This window comes from Rousettus aegyptiacus, unplaced genomic scaffold (genome assembly GCF_014176215.1).
Source record: "Rousettus aegyptiacus isolate mRouAeg1 unplaced genomic scaffold, mRouAeg1.p scaffold_m13_p_12, whole genome shotgun sequence".
In the NCBI taxonomy this organism is placed as follows: domain Eukaryota; kingdom Metazoa; phylum Chordata; class Mammalia; order Chiroptera; family Pteropodidae; genus Rousettus; species Rousettus aegyptiacus.
Window position 1 is genome coordinate 23,595,283 of NW_023416287.1, and position 19,024 is coordinate 23,614,306.

General features: G+C 34.2%; 1 protein-coding gene across 3 annotated transcripts in view; it reads right to left on the reverse strand.

The window, feature by feature from the left end:
- The window catches only part of RNF24 (ring finger protein 24), a 55,681-nt gene that overhangs the window by 20,806 nt on the left and 15,851 nt on the right, over nucleotides 1-19,024 (reverse strand). For all 3 annotated transcript variants that reach the window (XM_016137182.2, XM_036229637.1, XM_016137122.2), the window contains exon 2: nucleotides 4,976-5,125. In XM_016137182.2, coding sequence (XP_015992668.1) covers nucleotides 4,976-5,118 — 143 coding nt within the window. In that variant the 5' untranslated portion in view covers nucleotides 5,119-5,125. The remainder of the gene's footprint in view (nucleotides 1-4,975; nucleotides 5,126-19,024) is intronic.

Consider the following 19,024-nt stretch of genomic DNA (forward strand, 5'->3'; position numbering starts at 1 on the left):
AATAAAATGAACTCCATTTGAGTTCATTAAAATGAGGCTTGATTTGTATATTTGTCTTTTTATTTGACTTCTTTAAATTGGATTAAAAAAATGATTCTGAAATTTAGAAATGGTTATTTTGAAATGAGGCCTGATAAATTCAATTTACTATTATTTTTTAAGTAATTAAGAACACATGTCTGAGGTCAGATCCAATTGGGTTTGAGTGACAGTTCTAAACAACTTTTATCTGTGTGGTTGTAGGAAAATTACTTAACTTCTGTAAAATAAAGATCAAAAAATTACCTAGTTTAACTGCAGTACATAGCACAGAGTCTGACACATAGTAAGTGTTTAATAAATATTCATTCCTAAAAAAAGTATCTAAGAAGGCATGATTAACAATGCTGAACGGTTTGGAGAAAATGACAAAACAAAACAAACAAAAAAGACAAAAACCAGCTTATGGCCACTACAAACCTGTAGTCTCCACCCTTAGCTAGACCCTCCTCATTGCTCTCTAGTTTTACACATTTGTGCTCAGTATTTTAATCTGTTTCCATGCAGTAGTCACTTCAAACCTTTGCCACTTTCTTCAAGCTTTATCCTATCACCTCCTTCCCTATTCAACTACTTTACAAAGAAAGAGGCTGTAATATATATAGCTCTCTCTCTCTCAGCCCTACTTACCTACATATATACTGTTCTCTAGTTCCCTTCATCTCCGTCTTAAGAAGGTATGCTCCTGCTTTGACTAATACTACTTTAACTTTTAGATGTGTTTCTTCTCACCTCCATGATTCATTCTCTCACAAATCTTCCACAACTAGCTCATTCTCCTGAGTATTTATAAATGTAATATTTATTTTATAAATCTGTATCCTAAAAAACATCAAACACCAAAGTACTTTCTTGATTCTACAGCAAACTTCCCCCCACCCCAATCTTTTCTCAGCCAAGATTCTTTAAAGAGGAGGTTGGTTATATTACTTATATTCATTTTCATCTGCTGTTCAGGCTTTGACCCATTACAGCGCACCTTTCATCATCCCTGTAACCCATGCTACTGAAACATTTCTCAGATTATGGGTGCAAATTGTCAAATGAACAACTGACTCATGAACAATGCATGGATTAGGAGGGCTGACCCTTTGTGCAACTGGAAATCCACATACAAATTTTGACTCCCTCAAACCTTTACTAATAGCCTACTGTTGACCAGAAGCCTTACCAATAACATAGTCAATTTAACATATCTTTTGTTATATGCATTATATACTATATTCTTACAATATAGAGAAAAAAATGTTATTTAAAAAAATCATAAGGAAAATACATTTACAGTATTGATTTTTAAAAATCTGCACATAGTGGACCCACACAGTTTAATCCTGTTGTTCAAGAGTTAACTTTACGGAACTTTTCAATTCTCTTACTGGACCTTCTTGGGAACAGCTGACACAACTGTCTCAATCCACTGACACCCTAATTGTGGGGTACCTCTCTCAAGATTTACTATCTTCTGCTATCCCTTCTTAGTCTCTTTAATGGGCCCCTTTTAAATATTAATGTTTCCCTAGGATTCTCTCCTGGATTCATTTTATTTCACTATACTACATTCTCTGTAGGGGCCACTCCTGGCTTCGGCTTCCATCTATATTACATGACCTTCTACTTTCAGACCAGTCTTCTCATAAGCTTTAGACATATATCCAACTGTGTACTAAACATCTTGACTATTACCCAGGTAACTTAGTTCCAGGTCTGAAATGGAATCTATCATTCTCCCACCCCAACTTGCCCATCCATTTTCGATCTCTGTGAAGGGACGGCTTACGCCAGAAGTTCAGGAAAGAGTCTAAGCTCATCCTTTTCTTGTCTTTAATGCCCAGTCACCGAATTCTGTTCATTTTCACCTCCCAAATATTTCTCACAACCATCCATAACATACTCTCTCTAGCTTTATTGTCATTATCTTGGTTCAAGACTTTATAATATCTATTAGGTAAGTCGATATTTTCCCTCTATTTTTAGTCTCAATCAAAATTGTACATATATATCAAAGTCATATATAATTTTACAGGGTTAGTAAAAAAAAAAAAACTGGCAGTCCTCTGCCTTCTTTCTGAGAGATAACCATTTTTTCCCCTTTAGCTCACTACTGATATTTACTTTCATATCTCTAAATATCTTTCTTGTGTTGCTACTCTTGATTTTTCAGTTGTGTGCATATCTAATGACTTCCTACTAGGGACACCATGCTTTCATTTACCTAAAAATCACATATTGAGTGCCAATATTGTACCAGGCATTGTTCTGTTTTGGGTAAGTTATACAGCAAACAAAACGAATGTCTATCTAGGGGAGAGAGATAAATAACAAACATAAATTATATCATTCACTGTAAAATAGGATCATTCCTAGCAAGGTAAGATGTCCTTTGTGCTTCAGTAGTGATCTATTCATAGCCCTATCACAGGCAGCAGGCTCTATACTACAATATTGTGTAAGATCATGGTTGGTAGTGGGTGCCTTGTTTATTAGATCTAAGCCGTATTCCTCCTATGGTTCTGATGAGTCTGGCTGTGCATGAGAACAGAAGAGTCCCGTAGGAAGGTGCTGGAGAACTTATGTTAAAAAATAGGCCAGGGTAATTTTAGAGGAGTTGAATCCATGAATCCCCTGACCAACTATAATGACTTGTTAAATCCAAACTTAACATTTGAAGGGTTAAAAGTAACAAACTAGGATGAACAGAAAGGAAATGCTTCTTACTTTAAGGTTAAATTTTCAAAATGGTTACCAATGACTTGTAAATAAAGCTTAGAAATGTTTGAACATGACAGGCTTCTCTGATTTAAAATGATAATTTGATTTTAGTGTAGCAGATCCCCACTTATTTGCTTTGTTAGCTGAATAATAAAAAAGAATAAAAAAGGATAAAATGAAGTACAATGATAATGCATGAAAACAACTATCTTTTTTTATCTCTTTACTTCTTTGCTTGATCATTAAAAGAAATACAATGAGGTAAAACAGTGTTTCATAACTTATTTCTCAAAAAACTTACCCAGAATCACAATTGGTATATTAGGATTTTTCTAAAAACAAAAAATTTAAAGGCTTAATTCTTTAACATAATAATAAAAACCATACATTTCAGAATATTTTAGGTCTTATAATCCTTCCTTAATGAATCTTTTAAAAGTATTTGGTTATATTTTTGTATTAGTTTTTCTTTTTAAAAATAATTTGGTTTCAAATATTAAATTCACAAATTTCTGAGTTAAGTCAGTATTTGTGGAGAAATAATAAAAAAATTTAGTAGGTCTGAAAAAAAGGAAACTTTTAATGCTATCCCCATATCTTGTCTGTGCTATATGGCTAATTCTTTAATTTAAAAAAAGCTGAATATTTATGTAACATTTATCAAACTATTATTAAAGAACTATTTTAAAAAGAGCATTTCTAGAAATAAACAAATTTTTAAAAAGTGTTTCCTCAATGCTACAATTATATTAGCTAAGTATTTCTCTGAGCAAGACCTAAAAATCATAAGCAGCCAGCATATCTATGAGATATAAAGAGTGATTACATTTTGTGAGAACTTCAGAAAAAATTTACTTTCTATGAAGAATGTGAATTCACTTGTCAGAAAATCAGAAACTACATACTAAATTCATTTGAATTTGACCATCAGTAAGTGCTCTAAAATACTGGGGGCAACAATGAATTATTGCTGAAAGATATCTGAAAATGGTATTTATGTTAACTATAATCATACTATACAAACACTAAAAACTGTTAGATGTATAGCTGTATAATAAAATTCAATTTTCTATTATTTTATTCCATAAGCTCTTTGAACAATACAGTATAAAAACTTTTATAGCCTGAGTTTTGGCTTTGAAAATGCTTGCTTAAACAATTATGAGTCGTTCAACTATGAATCCTTTACTGGACAAACCCATTACTTTTTCAAATGATGTGTTACTCTTCATAATTTGTCTGTACATGTGCTGTAAAGCTTGTGAAATACTTGGTGTTGTATACAGATAATCAATCACCCGAACACCTGACCAGTTCAATAACAAATGGGAGCTTAAAATCTTGAGAGATCACGAGAACCTGTTTAAAAGTTTGGATCTTGTTTGGGACATTGCTTTCTGATCCCTAATGACTGTAGCTAACAATGATGCAACACTCTCTTGAAAAGCAATCTTGAAATATCCATGAAGTAAATTAAATTTTGGGACAGACAATGACATAAATGTATTTGGTTTAAATGCTAATGTGTTGGAAAAATAAATGAGAACAATTCTCTCCTAGAGTAAAACACCTCATCAGCAGATAGTATTGAAGACTATATAAAGGTATTTTACTAATAGTAACTCACAGAAGGTTAAAGTGTTAAGCCATTTTAATTTTAAAATATTTGTTTAATTATATCATTCTGAAGATGTGCTACTTTGATATGTGGATTATTTTGAGCTGAAGTCTAAGGAGACCCTGTGGGCCCAAGAGAAACTTTTATCTCTCTCTTAAAAAAATCTAAATTGGGGGCTTTGCCTGTAACAATTATTACCATAAATAACTTTTTACGACCCACAGGGCAGGGCAAACATGTAATTACTGAACATCTGCTTCTCTTATCATCCTTTAAATGACCTTCCTCCCCCAAGGACCTTAGCTCAGAATGCCAAGTATATCTCATTTTAACTTTCTGTCCCTGAACTCCTTATGTATGTGGGGTCTCTAACTCTCTTGTGTAAGTGGGGTTCCCATATGTACATATGTAATTAAATTTGGTTATTTCTCTTGTTAATCTGTTTTATGTCAACTTGATTATTAGAGCAGCTGAAAGAATCTAGAAGGGAAGAGGAAATTTTCTACCCCCCTCCTGCAATACTTACAAAAAAATTTTAACCTAAGGGCAGAAAGCTGATTTATTATTGTTTAACATATTCTGTAGTAACATAGAATGAAAATTGATTACCTAATCAAGTAGCAACAGAAGAGTAAACTAAGGATGAAGACAAATATAGCAGTGCCAAAAACCACAATATATATGTTGAGAGGCAGATTCTGGAATCCAATATTAGGCATTCTGAAGTTGTAATGTGGGAAATCCGAGCTCATGGATGAACTGTGGGGGAAAAAAGAAAAATGGAAAAAAAATTAAGTTATAAAGACTAGCAACCAAGCCACTATCATCTTTGTACATGTACAGTAGTCCCTCCTTACCCTTGGGGGATATATTCCAAGACCCCCAATGGATTCCCAAAACCATGGAGAGTACTGAACCCTATATACCCTATTTTTTTCTGTACGTACATACATACCTATGATAAAATTTAGTTTATAAATTAGGCACAGTGAGCAATTAATAACTAAAGTAGAACAATTATAACAATATACTATAATAAAAATGTGAATGTAACCTTGAAGTATCTTATTGTACTATATATGCAGCATGGACATGCTGGACAAAGGGATGATTCACGTTCCGATCTGGATGGTCAGATATTTCATTATGCTGCTCAGAATAGCACATATTTTAAAACGTATGAATTGTCTATTTCTGGAATAGTCCATAAATTTTAATGTCAAGGAGAATACAAAGATGTGGGAAACATTAAGATGTAAATTGTATAATATGTATGTATGTATATTTGGTTTTCATCCACAATTTCTGGCTTACAGCTCCTTGGAATTTCCAGAGTGTTGTGAGTGAAAAAGGTGTTTTTGTTATGTTAGAAGTGAGTTTTGGAAACTACCTAAGGATGGGGGCTGGTTGCCAAGGGAGCCAACTACATGATTAGAGGGTTGGAACTTCAGACCCACCCCTTGACCTCCAGGGAGCAGAGAGGGGCTAGAGACTGATTTCAATTGCCAATGGCCAATGAATTAGTCAATCATGACTATGTAATGAAGGCTCCATAAAAACCCAGGAGGGTGACTTGTTGGTCCTTTTTTGAAGAGTTCTGGGTTGGGAAACAAATGCAGGTGCTGAGAGAGTGGCATGCCTGGAGAGGGAATTGAAGCTCTGTGCCCCTTCTATATACCTTGCCCTATGCATCTCTTCCATCTGACTGTTCTTGAGTTACATCTTTTTATAAACCAGTGTGATACAGTAAATAAAATGTTTCTGAGTTGTGAGCCATGTTAACCAATTAATTGAAGCCAAGGAAGGGACTGTGAGATCCTTAGTTATAGCAGTTGGTCAGAAGTACAGGTAACAATCTGAACTTGTGATTACTATATTGAGTTGGAAGGGGTCACTGGAGGGAGCATCTAATCTACAGCTGGTTGCTCAAAAGCACAGGTAAGAGAATGGGCGCGCATGTGTGTGTGCGTGTGTGTGTACAGTCTTGTAGGACTGAACCATTAACCTGTGGAATCTGATACTATTTCTGGCAAGATAGCACCAGAATTTAGTTCAATTCTTGGACACCCTGCAAGTGTCTGAGAATTGTTGGTGTGGGAGCAAAATCCCCCACCCCCACATTGGAATTGGGTCCAGGAACTCTTTTCAATCCCTTAGAAATATCCCTCACCAGACAAACTGGACTTTGTAAAATATCTCTCAGTTTTGGAAAGATTAAAAATAAACATTCACGCTGAAAGGGTTAATAAATAGGCAAATAGAAAGTGATGTGATGGGAGAAGGAGCATGTTTGCAGTCAGCAACTCAGAATGTTGTTCCTAGGATGTCACTAACTAGATGTCAGTACTTGGCCCAACTGTACCTCAATTTTCTTATCTCATCTAAGACTTTAATGTGTGTGTGTTTGTGTGTGCATTTTGGTAGGGGCAGGTGGGAATGATGACATTAAATAAAAGTAGTAAATAATATAAAAGAAACTCTAAGAAAGATCAAGTCTCTGGAGAGGATTCCACCAAACCCAGTGATCTATTCTCAGGGAACTCCTCTGCACACATGGCCAAACTTTGTGTCAAATGGCCTGCCAACCTGGCTCCCAGATGCAGGAACTGGATATCTATTGGAGCCAAAGGCAGCCATCAATATAGGCTAGCTGGGAGGGAGTCAGTGGTGTGAGAACATTGCCTGAAGGGGTCCTTGCACTAGGTGGCACCACCAAGGAACTCTTGGGGAATTCTGAAGAGACAAAGACATGTGGAGTATTATAAGTATTGTCAGCAGAGATATCTGCCTTGGTGCTCTTGGGGGCTGGCTGCTGAAACTAGCTTGTGAGTTGTCCATTCTTGGCAGGGCCTTACAAACTATTACCAGAGGAGTAGGGGTTGGCAGAAGATATGCTAATGTAGAATACATTTTAGGATTTTTCCCCCTTTTGGTAAGTGAAATTGCTTAGCTATGATTAATATATTGGCCCCATAGTCTAAGTAGTGTATTTATTATTCCAAGATGTTAATCCTACTCTAGAGATACATTAGTTTTATAATATTTTCATCATAATATCTGTCCAGTATGCATATTAATAAGCTTTTGAAATAAGAATCTTTAAAAAGAGAGCAACTATTCATCATTCTAGTAAATAAGCATTTTTTGCCTTTTAAGTATACAAATGTAAAAGTTATTTAGTAATTGTTTCTTGTGGGAGTAAAGAGGAGAAATAGAACATACAGTGCTTTGTTGGATCTTGCTTAACATTTCTGACTTTATTTGCATGAAAACCTTTTCCCCCCGTATGCAATTATTAGTTCCTGAAATCTCTAGTATCAGTCTATATTTCAAACCTCTAATCAGTTAAAAAAAAAAAGAAAGAAAGAAATGAAAAGAAAAGAAAAAAGAAAAGAAAAAAGAAAAGAAAAGAAACAGACAGGACAGTGAATATTTTATTGGCAGTGAGATTTCTCACCAAGATAGAAAAGGGGTAGAGTATATGAGATTTGGCTCCACAGAGGACCTGTGGTTTAATAATTTTTATTACATCCTGTCTTCTACTTGCTTTGGATTTAGTTGTTCTTTGTCTAGCTTCTTACAGTGGAAGCTTAGATTATTGATTTAAATTCTTCACTCTTTTCTAATAGACATTCATAGCTATAACTTTCTTTCTAACCTCTGCTTTAACTATGTCCCATTAATTTTTGGTAATTATCAATGATTTAATTTTTTGAACAGTAATTTAATAAACATTTCTAAAATCAGGTAGCAAACCATTATTCCAAAAGTGATACCCCTGAATATAACTTTTAAAATTTAGGTTTATCACAATTTCTTAAGAGGATATATACCCTGTATATCCTCAAAAAACAGGTTAAATTCACATAACATAAAATTAACCATTTTAAATTGGCATTTAGTGCTTTCACATATTGTGTAACCACCACCTCTAAAAGCAATTAATCACTCTAAATAAAACCCTGTACCATGAAGCAGTTACTCCTCATGTCTTCTCTTTACCCAGACTGGGAAAACATCAAACAATCTATGGATTTACCTATTCTGGTATTTCATATACATGGAATCATATAATATATGTTTTTTAGTATCTGGCTTTTTTGACTTATCATAATGTTCTGAGGTTCATATCAATGTTGTAGTATGTGCCAGTACTTCCTTGCTTTTCATGGCTGAATAATATTCCATTATATGTATATCCCACAATTTGTTTATCCATTCATCCCTTGATGGACAGTTGGGTTCTTTCCACCTTTTGGCTATTGTGAATAATGCTACTATGAACATCTTTGTACAAGGATTTGTTTACGTACCTGTTTTCGATTCTTTTAGGTATATTCCTAGGAGTGAATTGCTAAGTCATATGATAATTGTTTAACTTTTTGAGGAATCACCAAATTTTTCCCTAGTGGTTATACACCATTTTATATTCCTACCAGCAATGTACAAGGACTCAAATTTCTTCATAACCTTAATAACACTTATTTCTGTGCTTATTTTTAAAATGCCCATACTTATGGGTGTGAAATGATATTTCATTGTGGTTTTGATTTGTGTTCCGTAATGACCAATGATGTGGAGCATCCTTTTGTGTGTTTATTTCATTTTTTATATCTTTGGAGAAATGGCTATTTAAGTACTTTGCCCATTTTTAAACTGGGCTGTCTTTTTATTAAGTTGTAAGAGTTCTTTATGTATTCTGGATACTAAACTCTTATTAAATATATGATTTACAAATATTTTCTCTCATTTTGTAGTTCATCCTTTCACTTTCTTGACAATGTTCTTTAATGTATAAAAAGTTAGTGAAGACTAATTTATCTTTTTTTGCTTTCTTTTTTTTTCTTTTATGGCTCATGTTTTTGGAGTCATAGCTAAGAATCCATTGCCAAATCCAAGGTTATACAGACTTATCTCTGTTTTCTTCTAAGAGTTTTAGCTCTTGTATTTAGATCACTGGTTCATTTTCAATTATTTTTTGTATAAAATATGAGAGGTCCAACTTTGTTCTTTTGCATGTGAATACCTAGTTGCCCAGCACCATTTTTTAGACTACTCTTTCCCCCATTGAATGGTCTTCCCTACTCATGTCAAAAATCAATTGGTCACAGATATTTGGGGTTTATTTCTGGACTCTCAAATATACTTTTTTTTCAAAACTGTTTTGGCGATTTGGGGCCCCTTGTAATCCTGTAAGAATTTGAGGACTGGCTTTTCCATTTCTCCAAAAAAAAAAAGATGATTGGAATTTTCATAAGGATTGCACTGAATCTGCAGTGCTTTGAGTAGTCATCCCATTATTTTGTTTGTTTTATTTTCATTTTCATCCAGCTCAAAATGTTTTCTAATTTTCCTTTTGTTTTCTTACTTAACCTATGGGCTACTCAGAAGTGTAATGTTTAAATTTCCAAATATTTGTGGGTTTTCCAAATTTCCTTTTGGTGATTTCTCATTTAATTCCATCATCTTCGTTTAAGTTTAATTGAGACTTGTTTTATGACCTAGCACAGGGGTTGGCAAATTACGTACAGCCTACTTGTTTAGTGGAACACAGTCATATCTACTTGTTAATATTTGTCTATGGCTGCTTTTAAGTTAAAACGGCAGAGTTGAATAGCTGTGACAGAAACCATATAGGCGACAAGCCTATATGGCCCTTTAAGAAACTTTTTACCAACTCCTGGCCTAGCATATAGTCTATCTTGGTAAATGTTCCATGTGTGCTTAAAAAGAATATGCATTCTGCTGTCATTAGGTAGTGTATGATAAAATGCCAGTTAGGTCAATTTGGTTAATAGTGTTGTTTAACTCTTATGTATCTTTGGTAATTTTTGGTGTAATTTACCCATTATTGAGAGTGAGGTACTGAAATTTTCAACTATTATTATTGAATTATCTACTTTCCCTTTTAATTTCATCAGGTTTTGCTTCATGTATTTTGGGGCTCAGCTGTTAGGTTGGTATATTTTTGTAACTGTTATATCTTCTTGATGAGTTGACTATTTTCCTATAAAATATCTTTGTCTCTAGTAATATTTTTTTTGTTTTGAAGTCTATTATGTCTGATACTGGCATAGCTGCTCTAGCTTTTATGCATTTTCTTTGCAAGAAAATTTTGAATCTAAAGTATGTCTCTTATAGACAGTATGTAGATAGACCTTTTTTTTTTTTTAATCTAGTCAGCCAATGACTGCTTTTTAATTGGAGCAATCTCTTGAATATTATTTTTGCTATGTCCTTTTACTGACTTTTTTTTTTGGTATTTAGTGGATATTTTCTAGTGTATCATTTTAATTCCTTTTTTGAATTTTAAAACATTTTTTCTTGATATTTTATTGAGATAATTGTAGATGCATATAGGCAGTTGTAAGAAAACAGAAATCCCTTGTATACTTTGCCAAGTTTCCCATAATGGTAACATTTTACTATATAAAGTCACAACTATATATTGATTATATTTATAATTATTCCATATCGCAAACATGAGATAGACACTGATATAACCAATCTTACTCAGACTTCCCCACTTTTATTTGCACTCTTTTGTTTATGTGTGTGCCTGAGTGTACCTACCACCACAGGCAAGATACTGAACAGTTAAAATAACACAGGATCCCTAGTGTTACCCTTTTATAATCACGCACACTTCTGCCTTTTTCCCTCAGTAACTAACCTCCAGCAATGACCAATCTGTTCTCCAAGTCTAAAATGCTGTCATTTCAAAAATCATATAAATGGAATCATAAAGTTTGTTACTTTTTGGAGTTAGCTTTTTTTCGCTCAGCATAATTCTCTGGAGATTAATCCAGGTTGTTGCTTGTATCAACAGTTTGTTCCATTTTATTGGTAAGTAGCATTCCATGGTTATGTGTGTACCACAGTTTGTTTAACCATTAATCTGCTGAAGGAAATATGGCTTATTTCCAGTTTTAGGCTATTACAAAAAAGACCTCCTATGAACATTTATAGGTTTTTATGTGAACATAAGTTTTCATTCCTATGGGATAAATGTCCAGGAGAGCCTGTTGCTTCTTAAACTATATTTTAGTTATTTTCTTTGTGATTAGTCAAGGGCTTACAATATGTATCTTCTCACAATACAGTCACTGCTTAACCACTGGGATACAGTCTAAGATACTCATCATGCCTAGTTAGGTGATTTCATCCTTGTGTGAACATCCAAGGTCTTACACAAACCTGGATGGAAAAGCCTACTACACACCTAGACTATATGGAATAAAGCCTGTAGGGGTGGAAAAATAATTTTTTTCTCTACCCTTCTGGATTCTTGGCTATGATCCTTCTGTAATAAAAGACAGATTAATATTAGAAAAATAAAAGTGTAATAACATGTATACCTCCTGTATACATGAGAGGGATCCAGGAACACTGAGTAATTTGTCAAAATGGCTGAAGCCACCACCTTAAACACTACCTTCAGAAACAAAGATGTTGGGAGTGAAGGCTGTCCTTTATGGGAGGTTGCCTTGCAAAGCAAAGTAAACAGTGTAAAGTTGTTATGCAGATTTAAGTCCTTCTCTTCCACTCTGATAAACAACCTTCCCCTCAAAAAAACCTAACTACTTGGAAATTTGAAAAATAATCTTTGAAATGACTTGGGTCTGAGAGGTAGTCAAAGCAAACCACAGACTATACAGAAATTAATTACATTGGGGCAGAAAATTTTACACTGAGAGAAAAATTCATAATATTCAATACTTGTATTATCAATCTAAAAATAATCATGAAAATAAATGAACAAAAGATTGTACTACAGAAGCTAGAAAAAGAACAAACCAAATAAACCAGAAGAAGGAATTTATGAAGGTCAAACAAAAATGGATAAATTAAAGAAAAAATCAGGAGGGAAACTGAAAACCAACAAAACATTAAAAAAAGAGAGATAAAAACTATTGATATGCTGAGATTAAAATAAAAATCTTTAAGAGAATTAATTTAAACCTAGATTAAATGTATGATTTTATAGAAATATAAATAATCAAAACTGGCTCAAGAAGAAATTCTGAAAAAATAAAACTCTATTCACAAAAAGGCCCCAGACCCTGATGGCAATGGAGTTGGAACTCCTTCTACACTACAGATACTTCTGCTATCCAGAGGATTGCAGATCCAGAGTATGGGGTTGGGGGGTGGCGGGTGGGAGGTGGGAGGTGGGAGGTGGAAAGTGTCTCAACTCATTTAAAGAGGTAAACATAATCCTGAAACCAAAACCAAAACTATGCAGCGAAGCTCACAAACTCTGAGGCCTATAGACTGAATCTGGCCTTATAAATGTTTTGTTTCACCTACACAAAGTTTTAAAAACTGAGATAACAGTTCAAATTTGGGAGATTTAACATGAAATTTGTAATTTCCAGCTTTACATGGCAAAAGATCAGAAGAGCTGATAACTGAGGCTTCATCCTTGCATGGCAACAATTGCTTGGAGCTGAGTGGATTTGGGGCCTCCAAGCTGACAGGCTGTTGCACAATCGGGAAGTGGTGGGACATTCTTACAGACTAGTATGAGCGCACTCCTGAGCCTAGGTTGGCATGCTCTCATTTGTCACAATTTCCACCACCCCCTATCACTCTCTAACTCTAAAAATGTTGGTGGTCACTTCTTGTTGTGTTTATGCTGCTATTTTTCTCAAAGATAACTGATCTTTTTTTTTCTACCTAGTATACTTGAATGATTTAATTTTTTGCCTGGCCCTGTTGCCCTGTTGGCACTGAGTTTGAGCCCTTGCTTTAAGGTTTCTATCTTTGATTTCCCCACACCAGATTACAGAAATACTTACTTATATTCTTTTAATACTTAAATGGTTTTGCATCTTAAATTTAAATATTTATCTTGACTCAATGACACGAAAAAAGATCTAAAATTGTTTTCTAAATGATTAGTCATTTGTTTCAATAGCATTTATAAAATTCTTTTTTCACTGTTTTAAAATTCTACCTTTTCCTGGGTCACTTTTTACACACATCTGGGTCTGTTTCTGGGTTTGGTAGTGTGTTCTTTTTTTTTCTGTCTACAATGACCTATATCAGCACTCAAAGTTTTTTTTTTTTTAATATAACTTTAGCATACCAACCATTCATACACAATAGGGCAATATTTTCATCATTACTCTTTCTTTATAATATTTTCAAGACTCATCTTAAATAATCCTTTTCAGAAGAACAATTTTTTAAAAATTCAGTTGGAAAGATGACTGAATGCATATTAAATTTATAGCTTTCTTTAGGGAAAAAGGTCTTTTTATATATGATGTCTTTTCATTTATACTAGTCTTATTTTATGCCTCTCAGATTTGTAAGGCTTTATTCATAGAAGTCTTACACTTTTCTTTAGTTTATTCCCAGTTATTATATATATTTTTGTTCCTATTATGAATGGGATCTTTTTTCCCATTTTATCTTCTAAGCTCGTTATTCCTGGCATACAGAAAAGCTACACTATTTTTGTATATAGACGGTCCTCAACTTACAATGGTTCGACCTTACAATGGTGCAAAAGTGATATGCATTCAGTAGAAGCCCTACTTTGAATTTTGAATTTTTTCAAGGCTAGTGATATGTGGTGTGATGCTCTCTTATGATACTGGTCAGCGGCAGCGAGCCGCAGCTCCATAAACAACCCATATGCCATTACGTTGCCAGCGTTTTTTAAATAATGTTTTGTTTTCACATCTCACCATGTTTACAAAATGCCCATCTGTATCTCCTGCTTCTGGTGAGAAGAGGAGAGGACAACAATTACTCTTGAGATGAAACTGAAGATAATTGCCCAGCTATAAGCTAAAAAAAAGTGTTCTGAGAACATCTCAGGTAGGCTAGGTAGGTTAAGCTATGATGTTTGTTTCAGTAGGTTAGGTGGATTAGATGCATTTTTGTTTTATAATATTCAACTTTTGCTGGGTTTATTGGGATATAACCCCACAGTAAGTTGAGGAGTATCTATATTTATTTTGGAGCATAACCTTGAAAAGAAAATTTTAGGGCAGGTACAATCAAATGCCTGCACACAAATCAATCTTACTAACGTGCCCATAGAACACTCAGCTCTGAGCAGTGGGCACTCCAAGAAAAATTAGCTGCAACATATACACCAAGGCAACTGAACACGGTGATTTTCTACATGGGCTTTTAACTATATATTACCTAAAATAATTACAAAAAATACATATCACCAAATATAACTTTGGTTTCGGACTGGCTGATCTCTAGCTCATATTTCCAACAACAAAACGGCAGACTGGCAAGTTGTCTATCAAGACCCTGCCCAAAAGGGACAGGGAACCACTGAGCTTTAGAAGATGCAATCTTTTTATTTTCTAGCATAACCAAAGGTGATCTCAGGAACAAATCACAAATATGAGAAAACCAGGATACATACCTGATTTTTTAAACTTGAGTATATGAACCAACTGCAGGAGAGATAATTCTTTCAGACATGTGACTGAGGTTAAGCTGATGAGCCACAGTGTGGCCTCATTGGACTGGCCAGTACCTGGCCTGACTACAATAACCTGAGCCTGAGAGGGTTAGATGGTAGGTTTTCTGTCTGTGTTAAAAGTCAGAGGTAGATGTGAAGCCTCTGCAGCTCAGCTCGTAGCTGCCTGCTCTGCATAATGCCACAATAAAACTGCAAACACATCTATTACTAGCTGGATTCAATAGATGTCACTATTAAAGAATAAAGAGATTTTCTAGAATATGCATAAACTATCCCTGGAAGGATATCCAAGAAACTGATAACGTGAGCTGCTTTTGGTGAGATAACAAGGAATCTAGGGTAGACAGATATATATCTTTTTATATCTCTTGAATTTAAAGTAAAAAATCAGTAATGTATCTGAACAATATTTGTCTGTATCTGTACATAAAAGCTGATAAAGACAATGGTATTAAAGGATTTAAAGGAAGAAGTGTTAGTACATGTCTGTCTGTATAGAAGCACAGGTTATATGTATAGAATTATACATGCATTTCCTGCCATATCCAGAGTACACCAGTGATGTCAAACACATAGGTCTCCCAGAAAGCATCCTTAAACCAGGGAAGAATGCTTCAAGTTCAGCAGAAAAACACTTCTTAAAATCACTTATATTCCTTAATTTTAACTCTAAATTCACCAAAGTTATACACTGATTTTAATTGTTCTCTCTATAAGGGAAAGAGAGCAAAATTTTACTCATTCTTAGTCAGTGTTCAAGTTCATCTGAAAATTTTATTTCCCATGACAAATCTATAAATTGGCAGTCTCACATAAGCTTTGGTTTTAGCAAGATTTTTCTAGGTCCTGGTTATCCCTCAGTAAAAGGTAAGGTTGCATTTCTGAATGAGTAGAGCCCAGACCCCAGAATGCAACATCTTGGGTGTGAATCCTGCCCTGAGAAGTTTTGTGTCTCAATACCCAAGCTGCCACTCCTGGATGATTCCACTCCCTCACTTTTTTCTAAGTGTTCCAGTCTCTACCACTTATATTTCAGAAGTTTCCTACATTCCTAGTCTTTTATAAATCTTCTCTGGGATTTGCCTATTAGAAATTATTCTAAGATATCAAGGTTCATAATATTTTATCTTCGAAAGGCAGACAGCTAGGAAAGATAATTGGCTGGTATTCTGTAAATATTTCCCTACATGTATCTTCTCTCTATTATCTGAGTTGTAAAGTCTAAGGTCATTCTTATCTTTTATTCTCTCGAAGACAGTCTTCCTTCTTTCCAGTTTTAAGAAACTGATAAGTAGGTATGTGGGTATACTTTAAGAACCAAATCTGGAAAATAAGTACTCCACGAACTCAATCTGTAGGCAAAGGTTTATTTTTCTCTACAATAACTTCTTCAATTTTTCTTTTACTGAGGCTTTCTATTTGCATCCCCTCTAATTTAGATTAAGTCTTATTTAGAGGGAAGCTACAGGAGCAAAAAACTAGGCTTACAGGATTTGTTATAACTCATTTGCCTATTCCATCTGTATTTTAATCTGGATCTTTCCATTCAGCCATTTTACTGACCACTCCATTATTTTGATGCCGTTTTTTCCTTAAGGGATGTTGAACTTTACACTTTGTATCACAGTGCTCTATGGTTTTGATTTTTTTAAAAAAACTTCTAACTAGTTCCTTTTAATAGTCTCTGTATCTTTTATTCTTTTCAGCCCTATTATTGATAATTCCACTCTTTCTGTAGTTTGTTTGTTTTTTCCGTTTCTTTCATTCCCATTGTTTCCTCTGGATTTGTGCATAGCTTTTCTCTCTGTTGGTGTGCCAAAGTTCTAAAATCATGTCTGAGGTGCTATCTTTGTTAATCATAACTGAAGTTTGTTTTCTTAAACATTTTTTATTTCAGGTGTTTGTTTTTTGGCAGGTCTATTTTTACTCTGTCATATTTCCAGTAATTATTCTGTGTTGGCTCCATGAAGACTTTTTCTCTATTTCTGTGTAATGATTCAGTCTCTATTTTTGATTTAAATTATTCCATTAGATCTTTAAGAGACCCTGATGGTGGTGAGGGATTCAAATTTGATGTCTCATATTACCCTCTGACCCCATCCATCCCAGACACCACACATGCAGTATAATTTCACAAATAATCTGCTTGTTAGCATTTAACAATTGATTTGTATTTAATATACAGTCTTATGATTAACTAAGAATGGAACTCTTAAGATTGCAGGCAGTAGAAGAGTGAGCGCAGAGTAATGCTGAGATCGAAGGAGGATGAGATGAAAGAGAGTTGTAAGGGAGGCAAATACTCTTAGGTTGAACTTCACGTCCTAATTATACAAAGGCAGTGAAAAGAAATAAGAAGCAACAAGCAGTTCTCATTCTTAACATGAAATAAACCCTAGCTGTAATACAATATCTACTTAATTTTAGAAAAAAACTGATCCCCTCCCACCCTGGAAATTCATGTTTTCTTTCTCACAACAAAGGAAGTAAAAATGTGGTAGGACAGCAATGCCTATGTCACTCAAAACCATACTCTAATTAAACATACCACGATGTTTAATTTTTAGCATCTCTCGTTTGATAAATGGGCCCAGAGAGCCTCTTTCTTTAGAGCTAGATCTTATTCTACATTAAGGCTCATCACCTCCTGGTTCTTGTACAGGTGGGAATAATAGACACTGAAGAGCACAAAATAAATATAATTCTTAAAAATATAGTAAGTGCTTTCAGTTGCTGGAGTAAACAGTACTTACTGTTGGTGTAATATTAATCTACTTATTTACTGGGATTACTATAAAGATGAATCCTGAAACGAAAAAATATTCAGTATGAAAATTTTTTAATGGAGTAATAGATATATTATTCAAGAAATTGTTATATCTTTCTGTCCCTTCAAGAAAACCAACTTGGTTGTAAAGGAGGAGGTAAAATTATCATTATTTGCCCCAGAGAGCCTTGAGAAAGGCCAATACCATAATTCCCAAACAACTTGGAACAGTACATTTGTAATTAAAGTCTTAACTTTGAAATAATTTTAGATTTACAAAAGTTGCATGAGTTCCCAAATAACTTTCACCTGGCTTCCATTAACATTAAAATCTTATACAGTCATAGTACAATAACAGGAAATCAACATTGGTACAACATTATTAACTAAACTGTAGACTTTATTCAAATTTTACCAGTTTTTCCATTAATGTTCTTTTTCTTTTCTAGGATCCAATCCAAGATCCCACATCATATTTAGGTATGTCTCTTTGTTCTTCTCCAATCTGTGACATAGAACTCTGTCTTTTAAATTAAAATTAATAAAAGTTTATTTTATTCTGAAAATGTCATGGCACTTCTGGAAACAGCTTTGAATATGGAAAAGCTGCCCTTTGCTACTGGGAAAAGCTGAGAATTGCTGGATCAATGCAATAACCAAGAAAACATCCTGAAATAAAGAGGCAGAGTGGCCCCGAAGACAGAAAAAACAGCCACTCTTTAAATGAAGGTAAGAGTCAGCTGTGATAATCTACATAGGTTAGTTGTATTTAAGACACCTTTCCATATTAAATAAATCAACAATCAGTTCCCCTGGAAAAGCACAGCATACCAGATAGAAATCAATACAGCTGTGTTTAATGGAGCAGTCATGAAAGATTAATTTACTTTTAAATTAAAGTACTTGAGTTTGTTCAGTCTACAGACTGGGTAACTTAATAATTAAATTCAAGTATACAAAAGGTTATTAGAAAGCACTGAATTTCCTCTACATATAGACCCCCTTTTTTAAACTGTTACAAAAAGCTGCTGAGATGTGGGTGATTAATTCAAACCCTGAACCCTTGAGAAGGTATACAGTCTAGACCCTGCTCAAGATATTCAGGGAGAAGTTCCAAGAGGGTCCTTTATAAACCTTGATAGGTTACTTCTCATTCTTGAGGGTACTGGGTTGAGCACATTAATTCCAAGACTACCGGTAGATTCTCAATTATCAGAAAAGGTACTGGTTTTTCAGAATTCCTACAGGAGCTTAGAATCCCTGAAGAGGAAAGATTAGAAGTCATAAACTGTATGTATTAAAACTGAAACAAGGAAGTTTTAGTAAACCACAAGCACTTCTAGAATGGTAAAATAAGAACAAAGTAACAAATAAAAATAGCCTTGAAAATGAGAGAAAACAATGTCACTATCGCTTAGAAATTTCATTAGCT